The sequence below is a fragment of the Condylura cristata genome, unplaced genomic scaffold (genome assembly GCF_000260355.1).
Source record: "Condylura cristata isolate star-nosed mole 26May11 unplaced genomic scaffold, ConCri1.0 scaffold00006, whole genome shotgun sequence".
Classification (NCBI taxonomy): domain Eukaryota; kingdom Metazoa; phylum Chordata; class Mammalia; order Eulipotyphla; family Talpidae; genus Condylura; species Condylura cristata.
The window spans coordinates 59,154,651-59,177,042 of NW_004567107.1; the positions used below are offsets into that span (position 1 = coordinate 59,154,651).

Below are 22,392 nucleotides of genomic sequence, written 5' to 3' on the forward strand. Positions count from 1 at the left end.
CAGACAACTGCTCAGCTCTGGAAATTTAATGTTAAATAAACTAGATATGATCCCTGTTGCATAAAACTTCGTCACAGGGTTATGGGGCAGGAAAAAGAGAATAAAAAGATAGACATAGATATATGGTGATCAGTAATAACTGGTATGAAAGAAAAGGATGTTGGGAGAAAATAATGGGAGCCCTAATTTGGATTGAATGGTCAGGAAAGACCTTTACAGAGACAGCTCTAGACAGACAACAAGGAGTTAGTCAGGCAAGGGTGGGAACAGCATTTCAACCTGTCCAGTGGTTGGAGCAGCTGAGACCTGTAGAGAGCTTGTCTACATGCTGCCAGCATGGCTCTTCTGGATGTCTGAGGATGGGCATCACCAGCTTTCTAGAGCAGGGCTGTGGCCATGTCCATGTGGTATTTCCTTAATATGTTATTGGGGCTATGTATTGGGGAAAGTTCTGTCCAGACATGGAAGTGGCCTCTCCCTTCCCTTGGAAATCCTGGCATGCCATCCAGTTTTGCAACTTTTCAACCTGTTGCCAGTCAACTCTGTTGACCTCTTGGCTCCTTAGTGCTGGGGAAGCTTGTATTATTTCTTGATTGGTTCTCCATAGGGCAGAAAGCTGGAGTGGAATATGTCTAGAAAGTTGGTTCATAAGTTACCTTCACTTTCAACCTAGAATTTATATACCAGCTATTCAGAGTCCTCAGAAAAAAAGTTGGTTAGTCTTTGACCAGCTGTTGAATCACAGGCTTAGAAAATTGAGCAGTTTTTATCAAATGGAGTCAAAGAATATGCAGAGAATATCCAGAGTAGGTTAACAGTAAAAAGGATTAAATGGGATAATCATTCTGAATCCTTGAAAGTAAGATTTAACCATGTGACTCTTTTGGTAGAAAATTATACTGAGTAGCACTACTGGATTACAAAGATTACAAGGATGTAACTGAGCCACTCATTCTGGATAATGGCAAGAGAAAGAACTTGCTAAGAATTTTGGGAAAGGTAGATATTTCTGGCTAACAGGGTAAGAGGAAACTGTGTAGCTTTTCTGGGAGGCAGCCCAAAAAAGGAAGTAGGGTGGCACCTTCAGCCCATAAGAATTAACCACTGGAAGGGTGGGGGGGGTAGTGAGCAATGGTGACTTCCTTGTGTGGCCATAAAGCAAAACAGAGGGACCTTGTGCTGATGGGGACAGGTGCCTGGGGGCCTGGTTTATTCCCCAAACCTTCATTGCTGCTCCATGTGGTCTAGAGTTGGTGGATCGCACATTAAAGTGTCAACCACCATGCTCTTCAAATAAAGCACGTTTGTGACCTTCCCAAGTTTTCATGGAGATGGAAATAGAAACCTGGCATCTTGGAACTGCCTAGATGAAAGGCCCTGGACATCAATTTAGGGGTGCTCAGAGTTGTACAATTTAGTGGCTGACAGATGAGATTTTATAATAAAAAAGGAAATGAGTCACATCCAGTCCGGAATCCCTTATTTTACCTATGAGGAAACTGGGGCCTAGAGATGGGAAATGACTTGCCCAAGGCCTCACAGGCAGATCAAGGCAAAGCTGGGACTAGCACAGTCCAGTTCAGAATCCTCGACTGGTTCTCTATAATGACAAACTTAAAGCCTTCTCACAGGAATAGAGAAACTTTCTGGCATAAGCAATTAAGACTGAACTCTAAGACAGAATGGAAAGATAAAAACTAGTATTAACACTTGCTGGGAGCCTTCTATGGAATAGGCAGGCATGGTGCCAGTGTGTTTATAGCTTTAATCCTCTCAAAGATGTCACAGAGATATTGCCATTTTACAGCTGTCAAAACTGAATCAAAGCGATGAAGTGACTTCTCTTAGACCACACTATGACTGCATCTGTATTTCAACCCCGGTGTGCCAAAGCCTTTCTACCCCTGCAAATTGGAGACATCAGTTGGTTCTCAAGATCACTGCAGATGTGATATAATCTGGGACAGAAATTAGGTAAGACTAATAACATTTACCTTTTCCTGTGGTAAGTGGGAAGAATAAGAGCAGATAATTGTTTCCTCAGGCACAAAGGCATGGTGAGAGATTACTCTATCTTAAAGTCATAATTTATACTATGGAGACATTATCTGGATAAATTTAGGGTCACTAATCTCAATTAGCTATAGCTACTTCAATGACTATTTTCCTTTTGGCCTATGTACTCTCAGGAATGATATTTTTATCATAGTCTAATTGCTTGTGTTTGGATTTTAACCAGGTTATTCTAAGGTTTGGGGGTAAAATTTACTTCTGTAATACCATTGGCTAACAGCCCTGAGTCCCTGTCGTTACTAAAATTCTTCTATGGCAATTTCTTTAAGAAATTAGATTATCTTCAGGTAAATAGTTAACAAAAGTGAAAGTCATAGCCAATAGCACAGATATCTTTGGGCTCTTGACCAATAGAACCATCTGTGTAAAAGAACCATCTGTGTAAAAGAAAACAGGATAACAATTTTGGACCCTGGTATCCGTAACTACACTGAGCCTCGACCTCACTGATAGTCACTCCAATTAGTTGCCTTTTGGGTTGCGTGCTCATCATGAAAAACTTTTCCGATTCAAACCATGTGCATTAAAATGAGAAAACAAAAGCAAAATCTGCCCCTCACACTCCAAACCCCCTTCTGTCAGGGCTCCCAAGTGGTCCCGGGAGAGCTGTTAGAGGTCTGAGAAGGGCTGGTCATCATCGCATACCATACATAGGTGGAGAGCTTGTTATTCTCAGTTTCCCGCCTATGAGAGGATACCCCTATTGTTTCTGAAAATGCTGACCAGAACCCACATGTGCAACAAAAGTTCCTCTACCTCAACAACAGCAGCAGAAGCAGCAGCAGAAGCAACAGCAGTAGATAAGTGTTTTTGATGAATTGCAAGATGAATCGAGCTTGCAGTGCCCCCAGTCTTGCTGATACCAAATGCCTTTAAGATACAGCCTTTCCCATCCTAATCTACAAAGGAAACAGGAAAAAGGAACTTAAAACTCCCTGTGCTCAGACAGAAATGAGGCTGTTACAGCTCGCTTCTGTGCTGTTGCTTCTTGCCCCTGACTTGTAAACAAGACCTAGGAGAACTTGCGAACGGAAAGTCACAAACTGCTGGGTGTTTGAAAGGCTCCTGGGGACCTCATGCACATCTGCAGAAACTGGATGGAGAGATCTGGGGAAGCATGGACTCTTTAGCCGGCTTAGTTCTCTGTGGAGTCAGCTTGCTCCTTGCTGGTAAGGTTTGACTTCTTTTTTTGATTTAGCATTTTTTGAGGCAGAGTTCATGACTTCTGGGCTCCCTCACCAATTCTTAGCTCAGGGTCACAAGGGGCAGCTGTGGCACCCAGACTGTTTCTCTCACTCTCCATTTAACGTATGCATGGATTGAACCACAAAGTCCAGTGGCATGAACTGATTTTTCTAGTTTCATTTCTGTACAGTTGCCTCTACCACAGATTGCCAAAAATCATGAGGACTGATTAGGTCACTTTATTTGAAGTGACTGGCTTACGATGGTTTTACTCATTTACTCATTTACTCATTTAGGATTGTCGCCTTATTTAAAAAAGAAAAACCCATTTTTACCTGCTTTCAAGAAAATCTTCAGTGACTTTTTTAAAAAATAAAATACATGTTGAGAATTATGGGGACCCTCTTAAAGCAATGCACAGAGCTTCACTTTAAAATGAGAAAAAAGTTAAAGACTCAATATTTACTAATTTAATCACTGAAGTCAAATGTTAGGTTTTTTGTTATTGTATTTGGGGTCAGGGAGATTATGGATATATAAATTTTATTTGTAAAAATAATTGGCATACAGTTCATAAAGTCTTTTCTGACCCAATGAAACTAAAGTTTAGGTATTTCCCAAGATTAATGGACAGAAGAGAGTATCGAAGCGTGGTGTGAAGATAAGTGATAGTGGGTCTGATTGCTTTGAGATCAGTTTTGTCTGTGGTGACCTTCTCGAGCTAGTGTGGCATGCCTCTATAGCTCACTCACTTTGTGGAACTCTGGTTGAAAGTAGGACCAAAAGCTGAACTGCAAATCCCAACTGTGTTATAATTGCCACTAATCTCTTCCCTTTAGTCCAAAAGCATTCTAACTACAGTAATGAAAATAGAATTGATATTGGAAGTGGATCTGGGGAAATTTACTACACCTAGCCATGTACATAAGTATTTGTTATTTTTATATTCTTCTCTTTTAAATAGTCTATTAAATATTCAAAGAATTAATCCTATGGAACAACAAAATTGTTTATGAGATCATTTTATTTCTTCAATTAGCTTTCAGTAATTTCAATAATATTGAGAATTTAATATTTTTACCACAAAGGTGTGATAATATTTCTGTAAATGAAAGATTTAGCTAAAGTGGTTTTAATATAATATGTAGAAATAGTTTGTTAATGTAGAAAGAATACAGATTTCTTCAATATCTGTAAATTTAAAGCAAATGATTATTATAATTTCAGTTTTGATTTGCTTCTTTCTCCTGAATAAAATATTTAGCAGTAGCATGTAATCTGCAGCTCATTCCACACTAGGACTGGTGGTAATGCAAAGCCCAGGGTTTGTCAACAGTTACTCTCAGATACGGTTGAGGTTAAACACACAGCCACATATATGCACACACTTTTACTACTTCCCTCAAAGTAACAACAATATGCAATGGCATCTTACAATATAGATTTAAAGGGGCTACCATAAAATCAAACAGGAAAGTTAACATGACCAAGTGGTTGTTCCAGGTCCGAACCTTCGTTCCCAGAGAATGGAACTGTGTTCATCAAAGAGAGGCTCTAGAGAGGGGAGTCATGTTCCTGTTGGTAATGAGGGCAACACTAGTGAGGCTGGTTCCCAGGATAGATCTACTGTGGAATCCTAACTAACATTGTTAGCTTAAGCCTCTGTGAACACAAGTATCCAAGAATTGCCGACTGCAGAAGCAAGAATACAGTGTGACCATATCTAATCCATAGAGCCCATTCTTCAGCCCGACTGGTGGACAGCAATCAGGGAGCAAGGGTTATCTCACTAGGTGAACTGATTGCTTTTCTCACCTTTTTCTTCCTTTTCTTCTTCATTTTTTACAAACAAAACTTGAAGGTAGGCCACATTTGCCTTTGGTTCTGTGTGGGAGATACCGGGCCATGTGAGGATTGGAGGAGATGGAAGTTTTTAAAAGTCTTCCCCAAAGTTTCCTGATTCTGATATAGTCCCCTCCCAATTAAGATTCATGGCCAATTTCCTCTTGCAAACAAGTTCTAATAAACATACTTGTTTTTTCCTGCTTCCCCACCTTCTCTAAGCCAGATTGCTTTATAGAGTTGTATAGAGAGAAATGAAGCCACTCTTCTTTATCATATAGAAGTCATAGTATGTCATATGTGATCAACAGTGACCTGATAGAAAGCCTTATGTCTTCATACCTCTTTCCTGTCTTGTTCGACATTTTCAATAACTGGATCCAGAAATAGAGGACATCTTGTCTGGAGTGGCAGAGGAAATTGGATCATTAGGTTAGGGAGGTGGTAGCAGATGGAATATCGTCATTAGGTCTATCTTGGAGGCAAGTACCAAGGCTGAATAATTAAGGGTAATGTCTAGATCAGAGATACACATAGGAATTATTCTCAAAGGAAAGAATTTTGCTTTGTTCACAGATGTTCCCTTCTAAGCATTGTCTGTGTGATGTCTCAGCATTTCCCTCTCAGTCCCTACCATGGCAGAGCTTCCTGCAAGGGTATAGAGTTCTAAGACATCCCTCCAGGAGGGATAAAATCTCTTGAGACCATCTCAGAAGACTATGCTGTGTCTTCTAGAGGGATTAGATTTGGATGCATGGGTCTGGAATTTTTCTAATGTCAGTTTAGTGTCAAATACACTAAGGATATTACATGACAGTGGAGATGGCTTACTGGTAGTGCACAGAATCAAGATTTAAGTAGGTTGGAACAGTGGAACAAACTGAAAATATACCACTTGGAAATAGATACATATTATGTGTTTAGGTTAAATAAATTAAGAAATTCAATCTGGTTTCCTGAAAGTTCTTGTGACTGGCACTCAAGTATACAAAATTCCTAGCAGCCTGTGTTGAAAAGGTAATACATAAGCTGTAACAGTCTGTATATAAATGAAATGTTCAACTTAAAAATGGTAATAATTTTACTCTAATGTTCAGAGGATATTAAACACTAAAGACAAATTTGACAGCAAGCATATGATAAGTGCTTTAGAAGCTTTGTCATATGGCAAGTATTTAGCTACTAGAAGAATAAAGAAGCACAGTCTTTTTGGGGAATTTCTACATAAAATTATAAATTGACATAGTATTGTGCTAGATCCAGGATCTAGGCGTGGAGGGAATTACGTAGAAGACCATTTCTTTCCTGCTCGAAAGTGTAACAATTTTTTTTTGCCATTCACACAAAGCTTGAACTCCCATGTGGAAAGTGTTCAGGCATAAGTGAGATGAGTGAGAGGCTAGATGATTGTCTGCTGGGGATGTGAAAGGTATGTGAAGGTTTCTACCTGTCAGTCCTTGTCATTTCCAGAGCTGCTAACCAGGTGCACAAGGGTTCAGAAAAGCCACAATAATTTTTGTCTAATTAAACTGAGTTTCCTGAATGTGGATGCAAGTATGTGGGTCACAAATCAATGAGCTATGCCTTATGAGACAAAGCACAGGCACTCATACCTGCCGATTCCTTTGGAGGCCCCTGCTCTGTGGAACTATTTTGGAATTAACTGAGAATGCAGGAGGTGCAAAGATTAGATTGTGAAGTCACAGACCAAGGGTTAAACTTAAGTTGGTAGTTTTGGCAAGTTACTTGATTTCTCTAAACTGCAGTTTTCTAATCTGTCATGGATGAGAACACTTATTTCCCAGAATTGTTACAAGTATCAAGTATGATAATATGTGTAAAGTACTTAGCCACTAAGAACTCTGAAAATAAATGAAGCTATATAATCAGTATTGCTGTGAAGGTCACTGCTCTAGTTTGAGACTGTTTAAGTCTTCTCCAGTATTTTGTGAAGTGAGTTAGCTACTACTCATAGAAGTGGTTTCCTCTGAAAACAACCTCAAGTTCATTCAGTTCTCCAAATTTTGTTCTGGTCACTGCCAGCTTGACAAGCCAGGTGCTGCTATCCAGCTTCTCTCACCAACCTATTCATCGCTGCTCATGGCTCCTCTAACTTCAGTCAGAAGTTAGAGTCTATGCATCCTTTCCTTCTGACTTTTTAAAACACATTTTTATTTATTTATGCACATAAGAATTGGGGTGTAGGCCAGCGGTACAGGGGGTGAGAATTTACCAGAATCAGAGTGGGCAGCAGAACAGGCTGATCTACTGAAATACACTGCTGAGGGGAGCAGCAGGCAGGAGAGGAGAGGCCTGCTGTGCACTATATATGTGTTTACTCCCTGTCCAGGGATTGAACTTAGGCCTTAGCAGTGATAGTGCTGAGACTTATCTCTAGACCACCAGGAGGCCCTTCTGTTGACTCTTGTTCATGATAACTCCATATCCCATTTGGAAATGACATTCTCCAGCTCCATTCGGCAAATACCATTCAACCCAACCCACGTAGTTCAATTCTTCCTCATGATGTTTTTCCTGTTTCTGAATTTGTTCATTACACAGTCTATGACTTTGAACTTTGAGCCCATAGACTTATGAGCTTCTAACATCTTTGATTACAGATACTTTTTTATCCTGTACAGTACATTTATTTAATGTCCAGCAATCTTTATTAGATAGAACTTGATACAGTAAAAATAACCTTGTTTGTCATAGCAGATTTGAAAGGAAGAATAGCATATGAAGGTTTTAGCCAATGAAATAATAAAAATACAAGAAATAAATTTCATATACATTGCAAATAGTAATAATTAATGTCTTGAAAGTTTGACTTGTGTTTAATATTTGATGTAAATAAGTTAAAAAGAATATCCTTTCTTCCCATAGGTTGTGGAAAGTGATATATTCATGAAAGTGGGTTTAACTGGGCCTTACTTGCTATTAGACTTTACAAGATTGTTGAGTATTACTCAAAATATATGCAGTTTTCATTCAATAGATGTTTATTTAGTTATTGCCTGCCTGCCTATCATTCATTTATTCAACCATCATTTTAGTTAATATAAACATATTGAGAACTTAACTTTGTGCTAAGTGCTGTACTCAGCATCGAGAATGCAAAAAAAAAAAAAAGGATTGAGTCATTTTTCCCTCACTAAATTACATTTTAGTAGGAAAGCTAGAGGCAGGCAGATAAACTAAGATTTGTGGCATATGACACAGTAGGGATTTTGTTATAATCTGAGTTTTTCAAGAGCTACCAAAAACTTTTACTAAGTAATTGAAAAATAACACATTAGCTGTTAAAGTTAGTATGAATACAGTTAACAAAATCTGAAAGATTAGATTTTCCTCATTTTGTGAAATCATTGAATATTGTCAAAAATCTCATGGCTGGTTATAGCTACTCATGGCTGGTATAGTTACTCATATGCAAGCTAAGAAGATAAAAATGGAAAGGGAAGGAAGAACCCCCATTAGAGGGAACAGAGGGGGTGAAATAGTAGGATAAGTGTGAGGAAGTTGAGTAACGCTGGAATGCAGGGTGGAGGTAGAAAATTACGGTTGGGGTCAGACTAAGAAGGATCTTGTAGGCCATTTTAAATATTTGTACCTCATTCCACATTGCTGCCATTTAGCAGGGTGTTTGTTCTGTTGTTTATTTCAGTATTAGAAATTCACTCTGGTAATAATGTGGAGGATGGATTAAAATGCCACAGCACCTAAGCTTCCCATCACTCAAGACAGAAAGGCCTGGATGAAGAGAGGGATTGAGAACTTTGAGGAAGCAAAACTGCAGGGACTGATAATTAGTTGCATAAAGGTGGTTGAGAGAAATGGGGCAAGAATAATCATTGTCCCAGGACTGTTTTTTGGATAATAATGGTGACATTCAGTGTGCTAGAGTCATGGCAGAGGAATTGGCTGGCCATAGGCTGGAATGGTGCAATCCCTTAATTATACATGTTGATGTGAAGATTCCATAGAAAGGGGAACATTGAGCAAAATTTGAGGGTCTGAAGCTCAAAAAATGTGGGTTGGGCAGAGGATTACGGCACAGGATCTTTGGCTTATGTTAAGTGAAGTCATGGGCATGGCTGTTTACCAAGGTTTGAGTGAAGGAGAAAAGGAAGGTAGCCAAACACTCCATGAAGATGCATCTAGGGAACAGGTAGGAGAACACACTCAACCGGAGTCCTTTCCTGGGATATTAGAGAACTGATGTTGTGGTAACTAAGGTAGGAGAGAGTTTTTAATGAGAGGACAATACACTAGGGGCATCATAGGGGCGATCTCTAGGCCTGGAGTGGGGGCACCAGGCTCTGGTGGGTTGTTTTATTGAGAGCCAGCTGCACTGTCGTATTAGCAGCAAGACTAGAAGGGATGTAGGAGGATCAGCTGGCATCACTCCCAGCCTTCAGGAAAGGGAATGTCTAAAGTTGCCTCCCTTCTTTCTGGAATTTGAAGCTGATAATTCAATTCCCACCAGTCTGGCCAGACTATTCCTTAACTCACATCACACATACCGAAGGTCTTTTAGCTTGGGCCATGCCTGTTTCCCTCTACACCCACCCCCACTGCCTCCTTTTGTCTCATCCTCTCTCCCATTTTCCTTCCCAACGCTACAGGGGCAGGTGTGGGATGTCATCTGCCAGATGGGCAGAAACCTGACTCTTTAATGTGTCTGTTGCTAAAAGTGAGGTCATTCTCACTGCCTGCTGTTTGTGGGTCTGACTTGGTATGGGTGTTACAGGAGAGGGAGAAAATGCCGAAGGAGCCAGTTTGGCAGCCAATTGAAGGGGCATCCTGGGTGTCTGTTATTTGCTCTCTCCTGTCACTGCCTCTCACCCAGGGACTTGACCAGAGAGATGTGTGTGGGGGTCACACCCATCTCAGCAGATCTGTCAGCTTTCCCGCTTTTGTTAGAGGGTGATATCATGCTTCCTGGGGGGAGCACTGGAAGACAATGCTCGGCCACTTTCCTCCAGATACAATAGGCGGAGTCAGGAAGGCAGTATTGACATTGCTGGGCCTGGAGAGGCGCTCACTTCTCTGCGGTCGTCAGATGGTGAACCAGCTTAACCTTGGCACACAGGCCTGGGTTGTGCAAGGCGTCTGGCTGCAGAGCCAAAGGGGGGCTCCACCCTGGGGACACAAGTGCGTTAGACATCTGGGGATCTGGGATGGGCTTCAAATTCTGTATCAAAACAACCACAAAAAAAAAAATAGTACAGAAATTACAAAAAATGACTATCATAAAGCAGTTGCCTCTCCATGTCAAATGTTTAGGTTTCATTATTTTTTTAAAGATTTATTTATGCATAGAAGAACTCAGGTATAGGCCAGAGGTGCAGGGGTTGAGAGGATTCACCAGAGACAGAGTTGGGAGCAGAACAGGAAGACTGCTGCGGGCGCAGTGGGAGAGACAAGAGAGGTATGCGACACCCTGTGGATCAGCTCTCTGGCCAGGGATAGAACTGGTGTTGAAGTGACTCCGTGGATAGCTTCACAGTGATCCCTTGGCCATCAGGGAGGCCCCTCCATGTTAAATATTTTAATAGGGTATTTAGTATCTGTTAAAACCTTGCACGTTAGCTACTATTCATTTTTTAATAGATGGTAGAACTGAGACTCACAAAGTTTAAGTGACTTGTCTGAGAACGAAATATAGTAGGCATTCAATATTTTGGACTATCTTAAGTCTGCTTTTCAAGAGCTTCCATGCTTTGCTTCTACATGGTTCTGAGGGCTGCCAGACACTGATCAGTCATCCATCTGACTGCAGCATTTATTTTAGCATGACCCAGCAGGGCCAGGTAAATGATTCCTCTGGAAATGTGTAAATGAGACCATGTCCTCCTTCATGAGGACACTGTATGAATGGAGTAACCACCTTCTCAGGGCATTGAAGGAAGCTGATGTTTGGTAGGAGAGAATGAAGACAAAAACAGAACACAGAGTTAAAACAAGCATGCTGTCGCTGTTTGAGCCCTGAGTCCAGGGACTTTATTAGGACTTACCTTACCCCTTCCAGTGAAGGGAGCCAGTTACCTTTGTTTAGTCGTGCTATTTTGATTTGATTTTGTCTTTCAAAAGTCACTAGTCCCAAGTGCCCCAGTGGTCTCAGTAGGAAATGATGGAGCAAGGGATAAACTGAGAATGACCTCAATCCAACCCTGGGCTTTTTCAAACACTTCACTGTGCTACCTTCTAGCTAGTGTTTCAAGGTCATTGTAGGTTGTTTCCTGGAAAACAGGGCTGATAACAGTACTTAGGTGGATTTGGGGGAAGATTTAGAAAGTACCTAAAAGTACTTCGTACAGCAGTGTTGGCACATAAGGGACATTCAGTGCAAATCAGATGTTTTTATCATATACTGATAACTGATGCTGAAATCCTTATGTAGGAATATGCCAGAACTTTCTAAGCCCATCTCCATCTGTGAGGATAGGCAATGTATTCTATACCAACTCTGATTTCCTTGTTTCAAGTCAACATTGGTACTCTAATCTGGCCTTGTCTCAGGGACAAGGAGAGAAAAGTTTAGCACTGTGGATTCTTCAGCTTTTGCTAAAAATCTAGAGTATTCTGTGGCTTTATCAGTTAGTGATATGGGATTTCTACTTTTCTCCTGCAACCTTTAATTTCCTTTTTACTCTGACCTTTTTGCTGAATTAAAGGTTATTTAATTTTTTTCTCATTGATGTTACATCACAACACTGCATCAGCTTCAGTGTACAGTTTCTACCTCCGCAACTGTATATACCACATCATGCCCTCCATTAGGTGACTGGACACCATCCACTCCCAATCTATCAGCCCCTTTTACTTGTTTTAGCTCCCCTTTTTTTCGCTGATTGTGTCTCAAAAGAGTTTATAATAGGATCATTTGTCATCTGTACATTCTCACCTCATTTATCCTAAATCTATTGCTATTATCATTAAAATTATTACTATTGACAGCTTACTGTGGAAATGTGTTGTGCTCTGACTAAGCTCAGTATTGGATTTTTGGACTCATTCTGGAGAGTATGCAAGAGTGGGGTGTGAGTGTGTGGGTGAATGTATAAGAGAGACAGAGAGGGGAAGACACTAACTTTGCCACCATTTTCCTCTAACTCTGCTTGGTCTCAGTTTCTATGTGTAAATTCTCTTGAATTTAGAAAGTATTTTCTAATCTTCAGAGATTGACCGAAATATACAGTGACTGTACTGTTCATCTCTACCACTTCAGAACTAAAAGCAGAATCAAAGAACACAGTAGGTAGTTGTGGTCAGCAGGTTTAAGGAGTCAGTATGCCTACCTTCCTCGTCTCTTGTGAGAGACTCAGTTCCTCATGCTATGTGGGAGGAATATTCCATTAATGCCAGGCATTTGTAGTTTCCAAACATTTGCTTTGAAGCCTTCTTGACTTTGTGTAGGCAGATGCCTCTGTCCAGAATGGCATCTATGTTCTCTTTTCTGCCTGTCTGATGTATCGTTCCTTCAAGGATTTTCTCGGGTATCCTTTCTTTTAAGAAGTCTTCTTTACCTTGTTGCTGGGTTAAGACCTTGCCTAAGGCTGGATTACACCTAAAATATGGCCTAATGCAAAGAGATTGTGCAGGTAGATTATTTGGGAAGATACCAGTGGAAAAGAGCGAGGGACCAGGGGGATGGAACTGTGCTGGGCCATGTTGTTACATTGGCCACTGCTGTGTTTGTCTAGTGCTTTAGACCTGCTGAGAAAGGAGACTCAGACTGCTCACCTTAGGGAAAAATGGAGAGGCGCTGATCCACTGCTTCCCTTCCCTTTTGTTCAAGGTTTATGTAGAGGCAAGAAACTAGTGAGTTACTATAGGAGGCCTATGCTCTGCCAGATAAAATCCCAGGGAGGGGAATAAGAGACTAAGTGATCTACACATAATGTAGATCACTTTAAGTGATCTACATTATGGTCACATCTGTTCAGGATGGCAGAGGCCTGCCTGGAGCAAGAACTGGGATGGGGAGGATTTACATTGGCACTCAGGAGATGTTAGATGCAGGCAACTCCACTTATCTCTCTCATAGTACTGAGGACATGTTATATATTTATTTATTTATATGTATACATACTTATATATATTATATACATATATATATTTAAAAATTTATGTATTTATTTATGCGTATAGAACGGGGTACAGGCCAGAGGTCTGGTGGGTCAGAGGATTCACCAGAGTGGAGAACAGAACAGGCAGATTGACCAAGTACACTGCTGAGGGGAGCAGCGGGCGGGTCAGGAGAGGTCTGCTGCACCATGTGGGTCAGCTCCCTGGCTAGAGATCAAACTTGTGCTGCAGTGGCTTTGGAGAGCTTCATAATGTGGTGCTTTAACCCATTGTGCCACCAGGCGGGGCCCATAATATTTTATTTTACAGTTTACTCTGTAATTTCTGTCAGGAGGTTATGTTTGGCATTTTCATCTTCTCAGGGCAAGGCACCAAATACTGACTGGTAGAGAATGTTCTGATCTCCTACTCCTCTAAGTGTACTTAATATGTGTATTACTGGTGGCCTGAAAGATTATTTGATGTGGTGCTTGGACAATTATTTGTAACCTTCTAAGGTTATAAAAAGATGAGTTAATTAGTATCATGTTCTCTACCTTAAGAAATACTGATTTAATCCCAGTGCTCCATTTCAGGTGGCAAACACCCAGCTTCATGAAGTTTAGCACTTTGCCCAAGCTCATCCAGCTCATTAGAGTCTAACTAGAGCTTCTTCATCTTAATCGTGTACCGGTGGGTAACGCACACTAGACCATAATGTGTCATTATTACTTGCTTGTCTTTAGGTGACTCGAGGTTCAGTTTCTTAGAAACCTCTTAGTTTCTAAAGGCCTAGGCTCAGAAAGAGCCCACTGCCACTCACAAAGTCAACAGCAGGGAAGCAAGCACACGCTGTCTGAGATAAAGCTGAAGCAAGTGTGTGAGTGCAAGAAGGGTTGGGGAGTTGGAGCCAACTATTCCGCCCACTATAACCACCGCTGGATTTGTTCTGTGGTCCAAGTTACTTGGCTTCATTTATAAAATAGCTGCATGAGAACACTACCTCTTGGTGGTTTTTTTTTTTTTTTTTTTTTGAGGGATGAGATAAATTAATTCATGTAAACCATTTAGAGAAACTAAACTTAGAAAACACTAAGGAAATGTTAATGTTGTTGCTAGTTGGCTCCATCCAACCATCACCACTTATGAGTGATGGAGGACATGAGGGTTTTGCTACTAGAATAGCTATGGGAGAGGGACGGTTGACGGCACAGATTGTCCCAGAATCAGCCATTCTCCACCAACAAAACGACTCAAAGGAGCAACCTCTGAAAAGCTCCCAAGTAATTCATTTATACATTCCTTTCTTTCTCTTATAAGGACTCACTTACCTCAGATTCAAGCTGTCTGGTAGCTGGGCTTACTCTGTGCTGCCTGGCTCCCCAGGCCCCTTCAGCCTGTGTATCTTACGCCTAGAGTCAGCACTTTTCACACAAATCATCTGCCAAGAGGTGTGGAGCTGGAGCCAGCAACATGCAACAGCTGCAGAAGCTCAGCCACATCCAGAGGCCTGTAGTAATCTCCTAACAGGCCTGGACACAGCCCCACCCCCCGAGTGACTCTAAAGTGTATAAGCAAGCCATCAGCAAAGTGGGATTCCAGCATGAGTAATACGTGAGTTCTGCCAGCTGCTTCTGTAATCAAACAAAAAACCATGTTATTGCTACGGGGGATGAGGTTGGGGGAGGGATCACCACTAACTGCATTATCATCATCCCACAAAGGCTGAGAGAGCCAGTGGCTCAGGCTAACTTCTGTTAGAGGTCTTCTTTTCTTTGAGATCACTTTCTGATGGCCCTCCTGGTTGATAACCCTTACCAGGCCCACCTTCTGCCTTAACCAGGTGATTATGAGAACAGACTCTGGGGATAGCTAAATCTGGACTGGAGCCCCATTCATCAATATGGTAACTGTGTGACCGTATGCAAGTTATTTCACCTTCCTGTAGAATGTGGAACATTAGAGCATTCTGAGGCTTATGTGATATGAAGCAGGTCAAATTTTAGCTAAGTGCAGGATCATAAAAAATTAGCAAGAATTACTAGCTATCAATTCTTTCTTTATTTTTTTTAGATTTTATTTATTTAAGCATACAGAACTGGGATACAGGCCAGAGGTGCAGGAGTGGTGAGAGGATTCACCAGAGTGGGGAGCAGAACAGGCAGATCACAAAGTATACTGCTGAGGAGGGCAATGGGTGAGACAAAAGAAATCTGCTGCGCTATGTGGGTCACCTCCCTCACTGGGGATCAAACTCATGCTGAAGCGGCTATGGCTAGCTTCATAGTGCTGTGTTTTAACGCATTGTGCCACCAGGGAAGGCCAGCTGTCATTTCTTACATCTCTCCATGCAATTAACATTATTGCTCCAAAGAGTAACATCTCCAAAAGTCGGTATAAATGTTATTTCATTTCATCCTGTTTTCATCTATCTAATGCCTTACCAACACATTTTAAATGATAAACACTTCTGAACTCTCACTCTGCCCAGCAATATGACAGACACTTTGCACGATAAAGTTGAATAAAATAAAGTCATTGCTGCTAAAAAGGTGGCTACTGGAATGGGAGTTGTAGATGTAGGGTAGATTTTCATTATTCATAGTAGTTATGTTGTATAAACCATGAACAAGAGGTTAGATTCCTACAAGCTACAACATTGTTGTCAAAAGAGCAATACATAGCCCACTTTTGTGTGTGTTTCTCTTTAGTGGCAAGTTATCTAGTAGATATGACTGTTTCATGAACATGGTACCCAGAACTCACCTAACACATTTGTTCTAATTGAAAGCACAGCACAGCATTCTTAAGCTTAGAAACACTAGGCAGCATTTCATCTTTTATCCTCAGGACGTTCTGAAATGGTGAAATTACTAGTTTTCAATACATGTAACGTGAAAAGGAGATGGGTTCACCACATGGAAGCTGAGTAGAACGATGCCTTGTTTCTGCTCTTGGGGAGCACGTGCATCTGAGGCCTCAGTTTTCCCTGCTACATGCTTGTGTTCCAGTGACTGGGAAGCAACAGGGGGCACTGATTTGAGGTTCTAAATAAATCTTAATTGATAGGCAAATTCACAGATATGAAATTAACAAATAATGAGGAGAAGCTATTTATATGAATCACTGACCCCATATTGCTACAAAGCTCCCAAAGTTGTTTGGGGCAAGTGAAGGAGAAAGAAATGGATTCAGTCCAGGGCAATTAAGTTCCACTGACAGAAATCAGACGTGCAAAGGCAGAGGGATGTTTCTGACAAGCAGACGGTAAGGATGGAAGTAAGTGCTGAGGTATGTGCAGCATCTTATTCAGATTGGGCTGGACGATGAAGGGATTTATGCCTTTGGCACAGTGCTAGAGAGCCTGAATTCACTGTATTCGCTTAAGCCCTTGGGCTTCCCCTCCTTTTGGAAGTGAGACCCAGCACTCTGAGATGTCAAACAAATGTAAAACAGATTTTATTCCTCAGTGTTAGCAAGTAGCCAAAAAATTTTTAGGAGGTCAAAGAAGTTGATTTATGTTGCACAGTGTTCAAAACTTAATAAATCTCCATGTAGATGTTTCTGTTCCTATAGCAAAGTTACTCTTTGACTCCTAACTTCCATATGTCTTCTCTCTTCCTTCTACTGCTTTTTTATTTTAAAGATTTATTTATTTATGCATACAGAACTGGGGTACAGGCCAGAGGTACAGGGGCGGTGAGAGGATTCACCAGAGACAGAGTGGGGAGCAGAACAGGCAGACTGTCAAGTACACTGCTGAGAGGAGCAGCAAGCAGGTCAGGAGAGGTCTGCCATGCCATGTGGATCACCTATGGGGCAGGCGGGGATCGAACTCATGCTGAGTGCTTCTTAGTGTTGTGCTTTAACTCGCTGCGCCACCAGGGATGGCCCAGCTTTTTTTTTTTTTTTAAGATTTACTTATTTATGCATACAGAGCTGGGGTACAGGCCAGAGGTGCAGTGGTGGTGAGAGGATTCACCAGAGACAGAGTGGAGAGCAGAACAGGCCAACTGACAAAGTACACTGCTGAGGAGAACAGTGTGTGGGTCAGGAGAGGTCTGCTGTACCATGTGGGTCACCTCCAAGGTGGGGATTGAATTCATGATGAGGTGACTTTAGCTTCTTAGTGCTATGCTTTTCACCTGCTTCGTCACCAGGAGGGCCCCCCCTTTTACTGCTTTTATTATTCCAGGCAATTCCACTCTCACCCCTACTTGTCACACCCCTCTTTGCCAAACAAAAGCCACATAGTTTTCCAGGCCCCTGTCCTCAGGAATCTTAGCCAGAGCCCTGTGTGATTGCTCAAGCATCATTTTCCAAGTTTTTACTCAACTCTTTATTCCTAGACCAAGTGACTTATCCAGATACTCACCCAAGGAAACATTTTCTTCATGTTTTGGCACAAGCAATTAAGAAGCACAGTAGTCCAGATGCGTTGATACTCCCTGTCACTGATTTGCCAGCATGACAGCATAAGTATTTTCTCAGCTTGAAAACATGATCCATGTAATTTTAACATCTTAACATAAGTAAAATTGTCAATAAATTAATATATTTCCACCAAATTGATGATTTTAGAAAAAGATATCTTTGTAATGTCTTCCACCGCAAATCTGATACACATTTTTGAAGTATTGTAGGCCTCTTACAATATTTCACAGCAAGGTTTTATAATTGTATTATGTTCTAAGTATTTCTCCTAACAATTCTCATCAAAAGCCCCAAAGATACTGTTGTTGAAATCTAACACAATCATGGATTTTTCTTCAAGAGTACACAGGAAAAATAGTGGAGAAATTTACAAGAAAAAGATTAATGCCTTGGGAATAGCTCTATTAGGTCTCTAGGTAGGGAATAATAGTGTATCAGATGCATGCAGCCAAGAGTTTGGACATACAGATCAATAGACTAGAAGCCCTAGACCCAAATCTGAATTTAATTAAAATTGTAATATGAATATATTTAAATTCAAAAATTGTAGTATCACATAAAGGATATAAATCAGTTGGGTAAAGAATAATAGTTCTGGGAAAATTAGTTTTCTGTTTGAAAAAAAAATTGAAAACTTAATTTACTACATCCCTAAATAAAAGCCAGAATGGATTAAAATGTAAATATTAAAAATTGAACTATCAAAAGATGATGGCATTGAATACACACTCACTTCATATGGAGGACTTTAAGTTTAAACACAATGGAAGAAACTACAAAAATAAGTAGTGACATAAATTTTGAAATCTTACAACTTTTTCTTTTATATTGGGTAGTTTTTTCCTAAAAAGATACAGGTATGAGAATGAATATTTCACCAAGCTCAGCCATATATTACTGAGTTTTTTCACTTGCTTTTAATAGTTGCTAGTTTAATTTATAAAAATGGTATCTTACATGATTTTGTTTCAGAGGGTAAACGTTTCACATGCTTATTCATCATTTGTATTTCCTTCTTTTGTGAATTATTTGTTACTCTTTTTAAGTTTAATCAGCCTCAATGAGCTTTCATGAAAATCCTTTAATTTCTTAGATGCCATATTTACTGCAAATATTTTCTGATTTTGTTATTTAACTTTTAATTTTATCAGGAAATATAAACCCAGTTGTTCACATTCCCTTGTGTTATGGAAGCTGAGACAAAAATAAAAGTCAAATATAGGATCATTTGCAATAAACCAGTTAGAGACCCCATGGAAGGTGAAGCCACAGAGTTAATCCAGGTCTTCTGGTACTCCCATACTAAAGTAATACCTGACACAATTTCTTCTTACCCGTGAACCTCTCATAACTTATACTTGGTCTTGAGGAATGGAGAGAGGTTTGGATAAGTTGAAGGGATGAAGGTAAACATCAGAAGCAGGGTTAGAATGTCACAGGTGGGTTATTTTTTTATTAAAGATTCATGGTTCATTTATAGGGTCAAGCAATAGCTAGGAATGTCCAAGAATTCCTGGTGTCAAAGGAAAATATCAAATGCTTTCAAAATGTATCTTTACTTCACTATCTTCATTATAAACCAGGGAACCCCAGTTTCATGAGTCTGAAAAAGGCTGGCACAATCACTATTACCACCTTCCCCGAACTTCCACCACGAACCTTCTTGTTAATTTAGTGGCCATCAGAATGTCCAAAGAAGAAGGCCCATGGTTTCACTTTTTACTGTCCTTTGTATTTCTAGCCAAGTTATCTATCAGAATGTGGGATATTTTTACAACTCTTTTTTGATAGTCCAGTGATTTTCATACTTGCTTTATAAAGCTCTGGAGGGTTTAAGGAGGTGCCTGCATAGCTATATAGGTGACAAAGGTGAGATCTATGCCTGTCATTAAATTGCTCCTTCATCTACCTTCAGCCCAGATAGCTACACTTTCATTTATTTGATATATTATCTTCCATACAGCATTTTATTTGGCAAAAGAATGCCTTTGCTTTATCAATCATGTTGGGGGACTACTGATTTAAGTTGGAGGACTTGCTCTAGCCAAGATAATCCCAGAGCTGGGAGTGATAAACAAGTGTTCTCTACGAGGCATATAGCTAAGCCAAGCACAGGTTTTGAAGCTGATTGGTATCTTCCAGTTGCTGTGGACTGTTAACCAGATAATCACACCTGTATATACAGGCTGGTAAGGTGTTGATTGAAGGTCTGAGAGACTCTTCTAGGAGTAAAGAAGATGTATTTTAAATCATGGATTTTATAACTTTTGTTTTTGTTGGTATTATGGTAGTTTGTTTGCTAGAGTGAATGAGCTGTGTCAGCTATGAAGTTGGACAGGAGCTGCAGAATCTGGAATGTGTGCAGTTGTTTCTTCCATGTTGGTATTTAATGTTCTCTTCTGAACTTTAAAATTAGCCACACAGGCTTCAGTATTCAAGTTTTAATTTCAAGCAAACACAAGCAAAGTTGTGATTTTCATTCTGTGTTACATAGACTTAAGAATGAATCAATCTGCTTTAGTTTTTAACTAAACTAAACTCCATTGGGAGTCAAAATCAGGAATTTCAAACATGATTTGTAATCTCGGACTCAATGTTTGGTCACATTTTAAAATTCTAAATCAAGGGGTTTGGGACTTTAGTTCCCAGAGCACATGGTAAATTTTGCTTTCTGGCTGTGACTAAATTATTAAAGTGTGTAATCCTTACATGGAGTCAGATTTCATCATTAACGAAACCACAGATTAAATCTTTGTGGACTGGAAGTCAAGACCATTTGAAAAACTAACAAATCAAGTGGAAGCTTTAGCGATACAGCCCAGAATGTCAGGATTTAGGAGGAATGTATATAACAGTTCTCTGTAACATATGCTAGCTGACCTCCTTTCTTGCCCATGATTATACTCCTCCTCTGGGCTGTTACTATATGGGAAAATAAGACAAACAATATGTGAAATAATTGTTTTTCAACAAACCTTGTGGTAATGCACCATTATTATGCTGGCAGTGTTTATTAACACACTCTGGTTTTATTTCCTCTGGATATAAGATAATGATACTATAAATGTCAGCATTTCCCTTTCTTAGTGCTTCAGGCAAGATTACCAGGGTCAACGAGGTGTGACAGTTTTTTTTTTTTTTTTTAAAGATTTATTTATTTGTGCATACAGAACGGGGGTACAGGCCAGAGGCTCAGGGACGGCGAGAGGCTTCACCAGAGACAGAGCCGGGAGCAGAACAGGCAGATCGATGAAGTACACTGCTGAGGGGAGCAGCGGGCGGGTCAGGAGAGGTCTGCCACACCATGTGGTCACCTCCGGGGCAGGCGGGAATCGAACTCATGCGGAAGTGGCCTTAGCTTCTCAGTGCAGTGCTTTAACCTGCTGTGCCACCAGGGAGAGCCAGGTGTGACAGTTTTTTAGGAGAGTGAGCCACACTTTCTCCTCATCAGACTCAGTTTTAGGGAATGATAAATCATCATCACTGACATCATCATCAAGGGAGATTGTTTATTGACTAGCCATTATTTGGCACACATGCAGAAAAATATTACACAAAGGTTTTTTTTTTTCCCCCATAATTTTTTTCCAGAAAATTATGCCAAAAGATGCCTTTACATGTATGTAGAGCTATACATTTATCCACCCTGATTCAAATGTTAATAGAGGTAAATCTTAACCATCACCACTTCATGGATGTGCGTTACACAGCACAGAAGGCTAAGTAATGTGTATGGTGCTTTATCACGAAAGTAACACAAAGCAGGGCCCTCCCTTCCAGGTTAAAGTACAGCACTATGACGCTATCACAGTCACTACAGTACAAGTTTGATCCCCGGCCACGGAGCTGACCCACATGGCGTGGCACACCTCTCTTGACCCTCCCCGCCTCCCCCACTGCTTCCCTCAGCAGTACATATGCCTGTTGTGCTCCCCACTTTGTCTCTGGTGAATCTTCTCACACACAACTCCTCTCCCCGCACCTCTGGCCTGTACCCCAGTTCTGCATGCATGCATAAATAAATAAATCTTTTAAAAAAGAAAGTAGCACAAGGCAGATAGGAGATTAAAGTCATGAAGGCTGGATTCCCTAGCTTCTGACCTTACTGCATGGCAGTGCTAAAATTCCAGGCCCTCTAGAGTGTTACTCTCTCTCCTGAGACAGGCATAGTTCCCCTGGGGCCCCCAGGCCTGGAAGACAGTTCAAACCATCTCCTCCATGAAAAAGTACTGCTGTCAACCCCAGGCTTCATGTGCAGGGCACAACCCTCTTGCTTTCCTTCCACATGCTCATTTTAAAATGTTTATCTTTTTGTTCTGTGTATACAATGCCACCATCCAGAGATAGCCACTGTTAACATTTTCTAGATAAGATTAAATTTTATATCCCTCCCTGTGGAATTCAAAAGCCCTCTGCCAGGGTTCCCCTGTGAACTCTCGGGGTCCTTACATTCTCACGGTTCCCTCCTCAGGGTCCTTACGTTCTCACAATTCCCTCCTACACTGAGCTCCAGCTTCCTTTTGGATTTAATTCTTTGTCTCTTGCTCACTCCAACCCATTCAGTCTGTTCAAGTCGGTGTGAAGCTAGAGGTGCAGTTCAGAATTTCACCTTAATTAAAAATAAGAATGGCAAGTTTTTCTCCATAGACAAAGATACTTATACACATTCAGAAATGCAGAGCTACCCAGACAAATAATGCATTTAATTGATGAGTAGAGACAAAGATGGGGTTTATACTGTGAGCATGCGAACAGTTTCACTTGGAGTATTAGACACTTGTGTTT

General features: G+C 40.6%; 1 protein-coding gene across 2 annotated transcripts in view; it reads left to right on the forward strand.

Annotated features, from left to right (window-relative positions):
• Positions 1-2,989: 2,989 nt before the first annotated feature.
• Positions 2,990-22,392, forward strand: part of TEK (TEK tyrosine kinase, endothelial) — a 92,906-nt gene continuing 73,503 nt past the window's right edge. Inside the window, exon 1 of one of the 2 annotated variants that reach the window (XM_004677703.2) lies at positions 2,990-3,242. In XM_004677703.2, coding sequence (XP_004677760.1) covers positions 3,191-3,242 — 52 coding nt within the window. In that variant the 5' untranslated portion in view covers positions 2,990-3,190. The remainder of the gene's footprint in view (positions 3,243-22,392) is intronic. The other variant, XM_012721654.1, reaches the window with a different exon arrangement.